Here is a 12,704-nt window from a genome sequence, read left to right as displayed (position 1 = left end):
TCGTTTTTGGTCCACTGTGAGCAAACGCGGCACCGATCGCGCGCAGAGCTTCTTCATGCCCAAAACTGAATGCACGATATTGCCCACACGTTCCAATGATATTACTACAGCATTAGCTACCTCTCTCAATTTCACTTTGGGATCATTCAACATCATATCATGGATTTTTACGACATTTTCTAGTGTAGTGACCTCTTTTGTGCGCCCAGATCGTTCAGCATCAACTGTGCTCGTACGGCCACAACGAAACTCGGTAAACCACTTATGAATCATTCCAATCGACGGTGCAGAGTCCGGGTAATACTTATCCTGCTTGGCCTTGGTCTCGGATATCGTTTTCTTGCGAAGATAGTAGTGTTTGATCAAAACTCGAAACTCAGATTTTTCCATATTAAAAAAAACTCGGAGGTTAGTCGCTTCTCAGTGCTGTAACTTGTAAATGCGTCAACATAAGTGGCTGAAGATTTGACACGCGTCATTTGAAGGATCAAGCTCGACGAAAATGTTTTACATTAGTGAATACTAATGCCATCTCTTAGAATTTTCAGGTACTTATCAGACTACTATAGGGACGATCTCAAGATCTATGCTAAAAACAAAGAGCAAATACATCTATCTCTAGGGATTGTCGAACGATACCCTAAGGTAATAGGAATTGAATTCGGGTGAGACAAATGCGCCAAGGTTTATTTAAAGCGAGAAAAACGTAATGGCATCTTTGAAGACCCTGAGCTCATCGGTAGAAGCGCTGTAAGACACATTTTCACTGAAGGAACTTATAAATACCTGGGCGAGTCACAATGTCGCATTCAGGATTTGACATCTGTAAAGAATAGTCCCAGAAGCAGATACAAACGTCTCGTCCGTTAGATTTAGTCTCGCGAACTGTCGGCAAGGAACAAAGTATCTGCAACGAACATTCTTGCTGTCCCGATATTACTCTATTCATTTGGAGGGATTGCATGGCCGAAGGATTAGCTTAGAGCCCTTGATATCAGGACACGAAAGATTATACACATAAACGTAAGCATGCACGTTATGTCTTCTGTTCCGCGACTTCACATCTCACGCCGTTAAGGTGGTCACGGAATACCAATTCTTGAATGTCTTCACAACAGGATTATTCTGAGTACAAAACACAGTCACACACGGAAGGAACCCTGGTCTTAAAATGAGCCGGAACCCCAAAGAGGTGAGCAAAGAAGCGTTTATGTACAAAGCGGGAGAGGTAAGTGCTGAAAGACTTGGTCTTCATTTCAATATCAGGGTACAGCAAAATGCATCAGATCCTATAAAATCTCTAGTCATCACTTCTGAAAGCCCTGATTAATGAAGCACAGGAAAAAATATTTTCTAAACAGCTACTCCGCAAGAGGAGCGTGCCATACATACCCCAACCTTCTAGGACACATACTATCTGGTTACCCAACTCATGCGAAAAACGACCTACATCCACAGGCACAATGCTTAGATTACCGAGAATGAGAATTACCGCATATCTTGGAGGTGCCGAGCTTTTACTGTTTAATAGCCTGAAAAGCATTCCTTTGTGTCAACAAGATGCTAAGACACTTGCGGGTAAAACGCAGAAGGCTGCCGTTCTTGGGTCGCTCGGTGTCTTTAGGGTGCACGACTTTTTGCCATATCATCGTATTAAGTCCGTCACAGGGTATAATCACCTATCTCACGGTCGTGAAACGTGATTACGGTTGAAATTTTACTTTGATTCCGCGGGGAATGTGTGCAGTTTCTCAGATATACATCCGCTCTCCACGAAAACCTGCGGTTGTTCTTATGACAAACATACTTTGGCGCTGGAGAGACTTATATATACCTAAGCGTGCCGCAAAGTTTAAATGACAGATTTGGTCCTCCGAAATGTTTTTGACAAACGAAGTATCTGTAACGAACATTTTCGCTTTTCTGGTAGTACTCTCTTTACTTAAAGTACTTCCATGCATAAAGGACGAGCTCAGATGCCTGGGAATCAGGTCACGAAAGTTTATGCACATAAACAAAAGCATGCAGTTCAGGTCATGTTACTACCAAATAAGCGGTTTTATTTAAAGCCGCTCAGGAGGTTACTGCCAGGATCAAGAAAGCAGATGAGGGAAGCTTCCGGAAAAAGCTCCTTGATAAAAGGATGCAGTGCATCTTTTGCAGAAACTTAAAAAGTTGGTTCACATCGTGTGACCTGAACTTTGCTCTCCCAAAATCACCAGGCTTTAAGTCGTGCACGGATTTATTTATTTATTTTGGCGTATAATGCGGTGTCATGTTCTCTTCAGTACATCGTAATAGATGCAGAGCGTGTCGAGCACATCCCAAGCATCTAGATTAAATACTATCAAGTTCTCCAAGTAAAGAAGGACAAATATACATACAGGTGCACAATTCAATACTAACATAAGAGTTCTTTCTCACCATGTCCGGAACTTTTACGGCATTAACCCTATTGCCACTCTGCCAAATGCTCCTAAGGAGATAGAGTTAATTGTCGAAAATAAGATGTGCCGCATAGGCTGGAACTTCATATTCTCGACAATTGTTTGTCTTGCACACTCGAGGCCTGGCATAGTTCTTCTTCATTCTGCGAAACGAACTATGTTTATTATTTAATTTTCGGCATCAGCCGACAATAACTTCACAGCTAAGGAGAATTGAATGAAAAAGAGGTATAATTTTTTTATAAGACAGTTAAAATGGTTCTAACTCTATATTCTTTCAAGCGATTCATCCTGATAATTGGTGCTTTTGAAACTGGATAATATCTCGACAAGCATTCCTGCGTTTCTACGTAGTGTTAAGACACTTGCGGGGAAAACGCAGAAGGCGGACTTTTTAGCGTCGCTCAGTGTTCTCAGGGTGCGTGAGACGTTTGGGAGGCAGCAACACAGTTAATTTATTTATTTATTTGACCATCTTAAGCATAACAGGCAAAATGATCAATTTTAGGGCTAATTTCACAAGAATGTTACAGGTTCCTAAGCATGAATCTTATTTGTAATTTTTATTCCTATTTGAGCTTATTAAGAAGTACTTATTATAACAACGGATGAGCGAAAAAACGCAGTATCTGATTTTTTTCATGAGACGTCGTATCTCGTCCGTTGTTGAACGGGCATAGTATTTCGCTTGCAGTTTCAAAAAACCGCTCAAGTTACGTTGTATCTTTTCCGTGGTTTGAAAAACGTATCTCGCTCACTGTTCAAGTTATGCCATATATCGCCCGCTGTTCACGAGACGTCGTATCTCGCCCGCAGTTTAAGAAACGTATCTCGCAAAGTTGCAATATTTCATTTAGAATTAATTATGCCACTAAAAATGAGGATGACATGACATAAACTGAAATGTGATACAAAATACAACTCTGAAACCTCTACGGCAATATAACTTTACATAGTGGCCGATTAAAGAGTCCAGCTGGTGCGCTTTCTAGTTTTTTTCAAGTAGTTGGTGTACATTCAGGTAGTCAGGGTGACCAATTTCGGAGTCTAGCTGACGCGGTATGTAGTTTTTCATGTGATAAGTACCTGGTGTATACAGATTATCAGGGTGACTGGTTACAGATCCCAGGTGATGACATACAGAATGACTCATGAAATAAGTAACTGGTATATGTCATCACAAATTTTCTCAAATTTACATGTTTTTAAAAAAACGTTAAAGACTGTTAAAGATATAGAACTCACTCAACCACTCACACACCCACTCACTCACTCATTTACTTACATCATCTGGACAGCTGATGAGCACTAGGTACTTATTACATAAAATACTACGGAGCTTGCTAACTAAACTCCGTTATCACCTATCACGGGGAAAGAATGAAAAAAAAGTGTCCTCCGATCGGGCACATCTGCATCGGGCACGACTCAACTAGGCCCCGCGACTGTCAGTTCTCGCGCTCGATGATGTATTCAAATAGCGCTTCGCGCAGAATTGTATGTTTACATTGCGCTACCCGCTCTGTCTTTGTATGTATTCCACATTTGCGCAAAGACTTGAAATTCAAACGTTAATTTGGTGATTGTGAAGTCTCTTTTGGTAAAGCTCTTTTGACGTTAGAGATTATATTCTCATCACGTATCTCGTGTTTTGCACTCGATTTTATCAAAAAAATTAACTTTTCTATATTATGTTCAACACATTTTTATATCACATGGATATTATACTTATTTATTTAAGTTGGCTTGGGATTGCTTATTCAGATATTGAAAAATAAATTTTTGCACTACATTATATTCTTAGCTACGCTATAACACGTCTCATTTTCGTATATTTATGCCATTACAATTCATATTATGAATTTATATTGAATCATACGTATGTTTATTGCCTTGTTTTTATGATACTTTTTTTATACTATTAAATTTTCATTAATTTTTGTGCGAGCAAAATTAGAATTTTTGATTTCTAATAAAAATTCAAAAAGCTGTTCAGATAATCATGTAGGGCCTTCAAAGAGTAATGTTTCCTTTCTCTTAACTTTTTCCTATATCACGATTTGTTTAGCTTTAAATGTTTGTTTTTAAATTTGGTTTTTTGGATTTTGAAAATGCTATAACTTTGCTCATTTTCATTTGGTCGAAAAACTCAGGTGAATCAATTATTCTCATTTTTTTAAAATATAAATATCTGTTAATATAATTTTCAAATCTTGAAAAAAGTGGTCTGAAAATTTTTTTGATTGCTTTAACTTTTTGAATTTTCATCGTAAATGGCTGCTGAACAGACTCGATTTTTCCATCTACACCCTTAAAGAGTATGCCGAAACAAAATTATGAATGAGAATGCCAAGAATGAAAATTTATGAAGCACACCACCAGGACTTCGTAATCATCCACCCTGACATTTAACATATATACCAGGTACTTATTGCGCGAAAAACTATGGAGCTCGCCAGCTAGACTCTATAATCCGATATCCTGACTACCCATATATTCACCAGGTATTTATTTCATGAAAAAGTACGGATCGCGTTATCTAGGCTCCTTAATCGGCCACTCTCACCATCTGTATTTACAGCAGGTACTTATTACATGAAATACCACTGAACGTGCCAGTTATACTCCGCAATCGGCCAATCTGACTACCTGGATGTACACCAAGTAATAAAAAAATAAAGACCATGAGTTGTAATTTGTATCACATTTTAGCGGAAATCATGACATTCTCAGTTAGTACAAGCTGAAGAACTTAAACTTTGTGATATACGTTTCTTAAAATGCGGACGCGATACGACGTCCCTTGCACAGCGAGCGAAATGCGACGTTTTTTGAAACGCGAAAAATGTACCACGTCTTTTAAGCGGTGAACAAGATACGGCTCAATCCTCTTCTCCCTTTCTCAAGCTGTGTTTCAATTTCAAATTAAATCCAAATCTCAATCCATGTTTTATTTATTAATCCTTCTTCATTCATGTATCAGTAACAACTTCATTCTGAACCCATAGAAAATCCATTTTGCAATCCGAACTCTTACCAAATAAATTTTTCAATTCGAACCCTCACCATATCCATTTATCAATGCGTACCACCAATCCTTTTGAATCCGTGAGATTTCTTGATTTCAACCGGAACGAGTGCGACTGGCTCCGAAAGGGTTCAAAAGTCCGCTCAATAACTGAAGATCTTCAATCACAGACTGAAGAAGTCAAAGCTGCTGACAATCAATCGGCATATTATTGACAAAATATGTGTATTATCTGACGCAAGAAGATAAGCACAAAAGAGGGAGAGATGGATCAGGGAGAAGCAACAGTTTTTTGCTGATTCATCGAGCCTTTTAAGCGTTTCATCTTTTTCTGTCATAAGTACACACAAACCCACACACTAGTTACTCTTCGACTGACATGCTTGCCGTTCTGGGTCTGCTCTAACCGTTAAGGACGGTTCAATGGACGAAGAAAGAGCTAATGGTCCTTGATATCGCCACATTTATATGCATAAGTGCTAATCTCTCCTAAAAATTGTTAGGAACTAGGAAAAGATTGCCAAAGCAGCTTTTCTATTCATAGCCGCGGAGCAGATGGCCGAGACCCTTGGCCAGAATTTTAACATCAGAAGTGAGGAGAGTGCAACATTCCGTCTAGATGCTTCAATTCTAAAAGCCAAAGTAAAGAAAGCAAAGATTGACAGATTTAGCCAAGTGATTGAAGGGCAGAATTTAAAATATTAAAAAAATATTTTTCAATTTTCTTTAAAAAATTATGATATCCATATCTAAAAACGTTTAAAACATTTTCCACCATATTTTGTAACGTAACATATATCCGATAAACTACAAAACACACGACGATTGCTTAGGGCATGGACGAAGCTGGGTTAAAATCAGTTGTCTCCACGCTACACTTTTATTCTTTTAATATAAACAGAAATTTCTCTTCAATATCTTGTATATTTAATAGAAGATATTATATGTTATATTGTGGTATCTATACATTATGGTTTAATATTAAAGTTTTTTATTTCTATTCTTCAATCTCTATATTTCTCCGTGTGCTCCCAGTAAGACCGTGCGAAAGTTACTTAAAGCTTTTTTTAAATATTGAATACACTTACCTTTTTGCACCATAAGCATCAGCTGAATAGATCCTACTCTAGGTATCGTTGTAGCTCTTTGGAACTTAACATTTTCAAATACGACTGAAAATTCACTATACAATTCGCCACGCATCATTCCAAGTGTTTCCCAGATCAAATATAAGTAACCAGTGGCAGGAAAGAGGTTTCTTCCGTCTATTATATGCCCTGACATGTATTCATAATCTTCATCATCGAGGGTGACTTCTGCTACTCTTTCTCCAGAAACTATTTTCTCATTTTTATTATATGTTGTCACGTACCTGGAAATTAAATCTATTTTGGGAAAATTTTCGGAAACTGCAGGTCGGTTTCATTTAATATAAAAGTCAATATTACCTACGGAAAATAATTTAGAAATCGAGCCTTTAGGCGTTCTTAACTATTAAATTTAAGCGTGTGTAATGAAAAATGTAAAAGAGAATCATAACTAGTAAATTCTGAGTTTCATCACTGCACTGTGTTACGTACCATTCTTCTGAGTGGTCCCATTTTATGATAGGGGAAATCATAGGAGTCGTACGACTTACAGGATACTGTATCTTAGGATACAGTTTGTGAATTTGCGGTTGACAACCTATGTTGTATAATTCTCCAAGAGCACGCAGAAACACATATGTGTTATCGTTGTGATGGTTTTGCATCAAAGCTACATTAAGAACACTAGGTTTAGTCAAACTTTGCAAAATATTTTGAAGCAGAGCGTGCGGACCAATTTCAATAATTGCGGCATCTTTAGACATTTCTGAGCATGTTTCTTGAAAGAGGACGGGTTTCAAAAGGTTATTGGCAAAGTATTCGGCTGAAGCCAAGCGTGCTATCGGTGTTGTCCATTCATTTCGTGGCATTGAAGTACTAAGCCATCTACAGCTGCGTGGTTTAGGGCTTTGTATAACTTTATGCAAGCTATCTGTCAACTTGGCCCTCAGTGGAGCTGCGCCAGTACTGTGGTAAGGAATATAGCAATAACACACTTCTTGCACAAAGATTTTGTTTTTCTGTGAAAAGATTTAATCAAAACTGTACATTGTTTTAAATGTCTTACAACAACTTAAACATGAGCTGATAATGAGAAATCAAGTTAGTTTTCAGTAACGGCATCAATATTAGGTCACCTGAATTTAATACTACATATAGCGTTCTATAATAAGTGGCTGTGAAGCAGAGAGACGTTATTATGCGTAGCTTCATACTATGCGTTTTTTACACTTTTGATTCACTTCTCATTTTTTTTCCTGATGACTCACTATTGAAGAATCTTAAAAAATAGATGTTCAAAAATGCGCCACCAATAATTATGTATTTTTTTAAAGCTTCGTTTAATATTTCTTAACAAAATATGAAATTTAGATCGGGGATATCTACTGAAAATGCAAATTTCAAACATCTGTCACTTCTCAATCCGCTCTCTTCATGCCTTCAGTGGACATCAAACGAATGTGCGAAGATAATACACGAAGAAGGACAGGAAAGGAGAGCTATGGACCTATAGTAGACATTGCTCAATTGTGTCCTTGCTCTGTAAAGATATGTAACTTTGGACAAAAAATGCGCCTAGTATTGATGTCGTTATCCTTTTCATGACAATGTTCAGAGAAGAATTCTTGACAGAAAATACTGCATTTTCTTTGAAATAAATAACTGAAACGTACGTAACATTTTTAGTTTAATGTGATATTTTGTGTAATATGCTTTAAGTTCTAATTGATAAGAGTAAACGTTTTTTGAGGTGATGCAGTTAGAAAACAATGGTGGAAATATTTTAATTAGACTCAGTAGCTGAAAGCTAAATAATCTGGGAATAGAACAGCTAAGATAAATGAGGCAAAAGATGCACGCTAGGATAGAGACTTAGGTCTTTAATTTTTTTAAGGACAAAAGGTATGTGGTCAATCAATTGGGGCCATGTTAGAGCTCATCCGTTAAATTAGGTTTAAAAATCAAAGAACTTTTAATAGAAGTGACCTAGAGGGATATATTTTTTTAATTAAAAATAAATGCTTATCGAATATAGGAAAAGTATAGAGACAGTATAAACCAAAAATTTTAACCTTGAAAATCTATCTTGAATTTAGTAATTTCTGTACAAAATTTTTTCATTGAATACCGCATGCGTATGAATATTTTATTTTATTTTTGACATACGCTTTTTAGTAGATTTTTGCATGCTAATTCCAAAGCTGGCAAGAAAAATAATGTAGAACTTGATGACTCTGTTTAAAGATGATGAGAGATGGTATTTTAATCTTTAAAGAAATGTATTATCTTAGTGAAGCTAATTTTATGCGTAATATGAAAATATAAATAATTCAAAATCGCGAATCCAATATGGCGATTCATAATTGTACAAATTAAACTGATGTCACTATTTTCCAAACTTTTCTTCGATTTCATACATATTAATAAAAAAATTTAAATACTTGGAGAATTGACTGGATAGTTAGTGGTTAGTGAATGTCATGCGAAATATTTTGTTAGTCCAAATATAATATTTCTAACACTCCTTTAAGTAAATTTCAAATGATATTCGTGCAAAAGTGGTGTCTTGAGGTGGTTAGAACATCATCCCTTCGGTCACTGAGTTGAAAAAAAAGTCAGTGGAAATAAAAACTAGTACCACTCTCGTAACTTGTTCCATTTTTCCCAATAGTTACTTATCTTTAATGTAAGGGGGGAGGGGGCGAATCACCCCCTGTTGTTTAAATTATAAAGCCTATTGTATCCCAACCGTGTTTATTTTTAAAACAATACTCCGAATCCGGCCATCTTCGCTGAGTATTTTTTTATCTCGGCAGTCTCGTTGTTGCTAAGATTCTGGGATAATAGTTATCCAGTGCCAAGTATACCTATCGCACAGTCAACGACGTCCTCCTTTGTCACTGGCAAAGTGATCCTCACCAACTCAGTTATTCAACAGCCTCCCTAAACGTCTGAAGTTGGAGAATACTGTCAGATTTTGGGTGGATGGATCGATCCCACTTAGGTCATCAGTTAGATCCACAGATTCGACGGACTAAACTGGAGTTTAATAGATATGTATGCGTGTGTGTTCATTACTCGAAAGCGTCCAGCGATCATCTAGCATGGTTCCCCCAGAGTAGCTCCAAATGCAAGAAGGTCCCTGACTTATTTTCGAATCTTCTAAAAATCGGCTTCGATCACCAAGGTTAGGTCCTCGACAGAGCCCATATATTTTTGGTAAAACGCCAGCTTTTCCTGAGAGGACCCACAATATAAGCTGAGTTTCAAACGACTTTGATATAGATATGTGTGAATGTGTGTGTGTGTGTGCAGGGTGATTTTTTTAACTTGAAACTTTTGATTCATATTATTTTTTCATGAGGTGCCTATTTTTCCAGATATGTAAAAAGTTTCAGCTTATAAAAGTCACCCTGTATATATTATGCTTTATCTCGGAAAGAATTCTTTTCAAATCTCACGCTATAAGAAACTTCCAATTACATCTCATAAAGATGGGAACTAGATGGGTCTAGACGTGCCTGAACACCTGACCTGAAAACACTAAGAAATGGAATTACAAGTTATATATACAGCACCGGCTTCTTATAATTAAATTATTTAAATTATTACGCTGGGTAAAAATCATTCTATTTTATTAACTACAATGTGAGATGGTTCATCGTTTTCGTTTGATATTATTGTTCTCTAGAATCAAGAATTTCTTTTTCAACTATTTACCTAATAAAAGTAGGTTCAAAGACCTACTCAGATTTTACAAAATGTTATGATATATTCAAATGAAAATGTTCTAACGAGCACAAATTTTGCTTGAATAAATGTATCCAACGTTATTTTCGAACTCTATACAGTAGGTTCTTAATCTGCCGAGTAAAAGAGGGTTGAATCAGAACTTTATCTGCAGTTCTCAATAACCGTCACTTTTAATTAGAAAAATCTATCAAAGCACTCATGCAGTTTTAAAATACTCAACATTTTTCTGCATTTTTTTTTACACTTGTCCCATTGGTTTGAATAATAATACAATTTATTTGCCTATTCTCAAAAGAATGTGGTACTTCGCCATATCAAAGGGATCTACGAATATAAGGCTATTGTTTCGTTCCTGTTGAGAAAGCGTATATCATCTTATTACAAATAAGCTTTAGCCATCTTTCCGCTACGGATAAAAATTTGGATAACTGCATTTTGTAAGAAATTCAGAAAACACATAAAAGCGTTAAAGGAAATGAAAATTTATGTTTTGAAACTTATAGGAAACTATATTAAATTACAAGCTGTAATACAAAGGACTGGAATTTTGAATTCGTAGGAAGTTTTCCGAAAAATGATAGGTTATTTGTTCCTCTGAAAACATTAGCTGAATATTCTTAGAACCCATCGATATGATTATTTGCTTTCTCACACTTTTATTGAAAATTTAAATTTTTTCAGGAAAATAGTAGTATTGGTAAGTTCACGTGATTGTTTTTTACGTCCAGACCTGTTTGAACATTAAAATAAATCTGCATATTTTAAAATCTTCCACAGTTTAAAAATCGTCTTATTCTCTTTAAAACTTCTAAATATTTGTGGAATTAAATGGTTTTATTTTTGTTTTTATTTTTCAATATTACCAGCTTGAAACATTTTGCTTCAAAATCTTCTACTCTTTCCCGAAATATAAGGAAATATTTACAAATATCTTTAAATGTCTTTAAATTTTCTCTCAAAGTTCACTTTTCAAATCAAAAAATCTAAAAAAAATGGTTTCAGGAACCGGAAGAATATTTTTTATCATCTGGGATTTTTACAAATGTCTTGAAACATTTTATAAGTGTTCATTGTTTTGAACCGTTTTAAAAGTTATAAGTATCTCTCAAATTCACTCAAATGTATATTAAATTTTATATTACGGCAAAATTTTGCTTACCAATTTTTTACACTTTTTTAAAATGTTAGGAAATAATTTCAAACTTTTTGTAATCAATTTCAATTTTCCCTTAAAACTTATTAGTAAAAAATGATGAATCTCTCCCATTAATCTCAAGAATATATTTTTCATTCTCTTGACGACCTGCAACATGGAGTTTACCTACATTTTCTTTAAATCCTAAAAAAATGAACAGAATTGTCTTCAAGTCTTCTATATTTTTTCTAAACATTCTGAAATCTTCTAAACTTGATTTTTTTTTTAAATTAAAGATTAACTGTTTAAAATTTTCCCACAAATCATGAAAAAAAAATCTGAAAATCATTCAAAATTATTTTTAAAATTAAAAAGTTTTTTTGTCTTCGTCAAAACAAGTTTTTCCCATTATTTAATTTTTTTTATCTCTGGGAATGTAAACAAGTTAAGGAATTATAGCGCGGTAGCAGAAGTGTGAGAACGAAATTATTTCGAAATATTGAACAATAATTTACAATTTAAATGTTCTCTTCTATCAATAATGTTTGGAAACAGTTAGAAACAAATTTCATGACAAAGTAAAATTATTTATTTGGCAATTTTGATATACAAAATTGATGGCACAGAAAGGTCATAAATCTTTATTAATAGTTTTACCACTTTTTTAAGGCAACTGCAAATCTTACGTAATCTAATACAAAATACCCCCCAAACCCAAATGACAGACTGTATGGTACTAAGACACCCTCCTTCCTTTCCATATAGATTTAAAATTCTGAAATGGCTCAGAAATTCTGAAATTCTGAAATATTAAAAATTGAATCCAAATACTAATGGCACGGCCATGTCTGTAAATCAATGCGTCAAAAAACATCGTTTAACTACACAGGCCCACAAAAAAAAACAAAAGTGTCTGTGCAATTGACCAGACCTATATATTCTTATGTATTTTTCGACGCTGAATCCGAATTTGCAATAAAAAAGTAGGGTCCAGCTACTTTTTTATGGGTTTTTGATCGAAAAACCTCATTTTTTACGGGTTTTTCATGTTTTTTTTAAATAAAAAAAATAAAGAAAAATTTTAATTTTTTGACTTCAGAATCAAATTCTACGGGAAAAAATACATCGAAAACCATGTTTTGATTTTTTTCTTACAAAAATTTCAACCCACCATACGGCAATGAAAAGGCAGAAAATCGCGAAAAGTGAAAATTTGCTTCAAATTTGATTAAAATGACATTAAAATCAAGTTT

At 35.1% G+C, this 12,704-nt stretch overlaps 1 protein-coding gene across 2 annotated transcripts in view; it reads right to left on the bottom strand.

The window, feature by feature from the left end:
- The window catches only part of LOC117181633 (fatty acid synthase-like), a 149,286-nt gene that overhangs the window by 24,532 nt on the left and 112,050 nt on the right, over positions 1-12,704 (bottom strand). For both annotated transcript variants that reach the window (XM_033374517.1, XM_033374519.1), the window contains exons 10-11: positions 7,056-7,582; positions 6,564-6,847 (exon numbers count right to left, since the gene is read on the bottom strand). In XM_033374517.1, coding sequence (XP_033230408.1) covers positions 6,564-6,847; positions 7,056-7,582 — 811 coding nt within the window. The remainder of the gene's footprint in view (positions 1-6,563; positions 6,848-7,055; positions 7,583-12,704) is intronic.

The sequence above is a fragment of the Belonocnema kinseyi genome, chromosome 10 (genome assembly GCF_010883055.1).
Source record: "Belonocnema kinseyi isolate 2016_QV_RU_SX_M_011 chromosome 10, B_treatae_v1, whole genome shotgun sequence".
NCBI classification, from domain to species: Eukaryota; Metazoa; Arthropoda; class Insecta; order Hymenoptera; family Cynipidae; genus Belonocnema; species Belonocnema kinseyi.
Note: the sequence above shows the minus strand (reverse complement) of the source record. Positions and strands in the feature narration are given on the sequence as shown.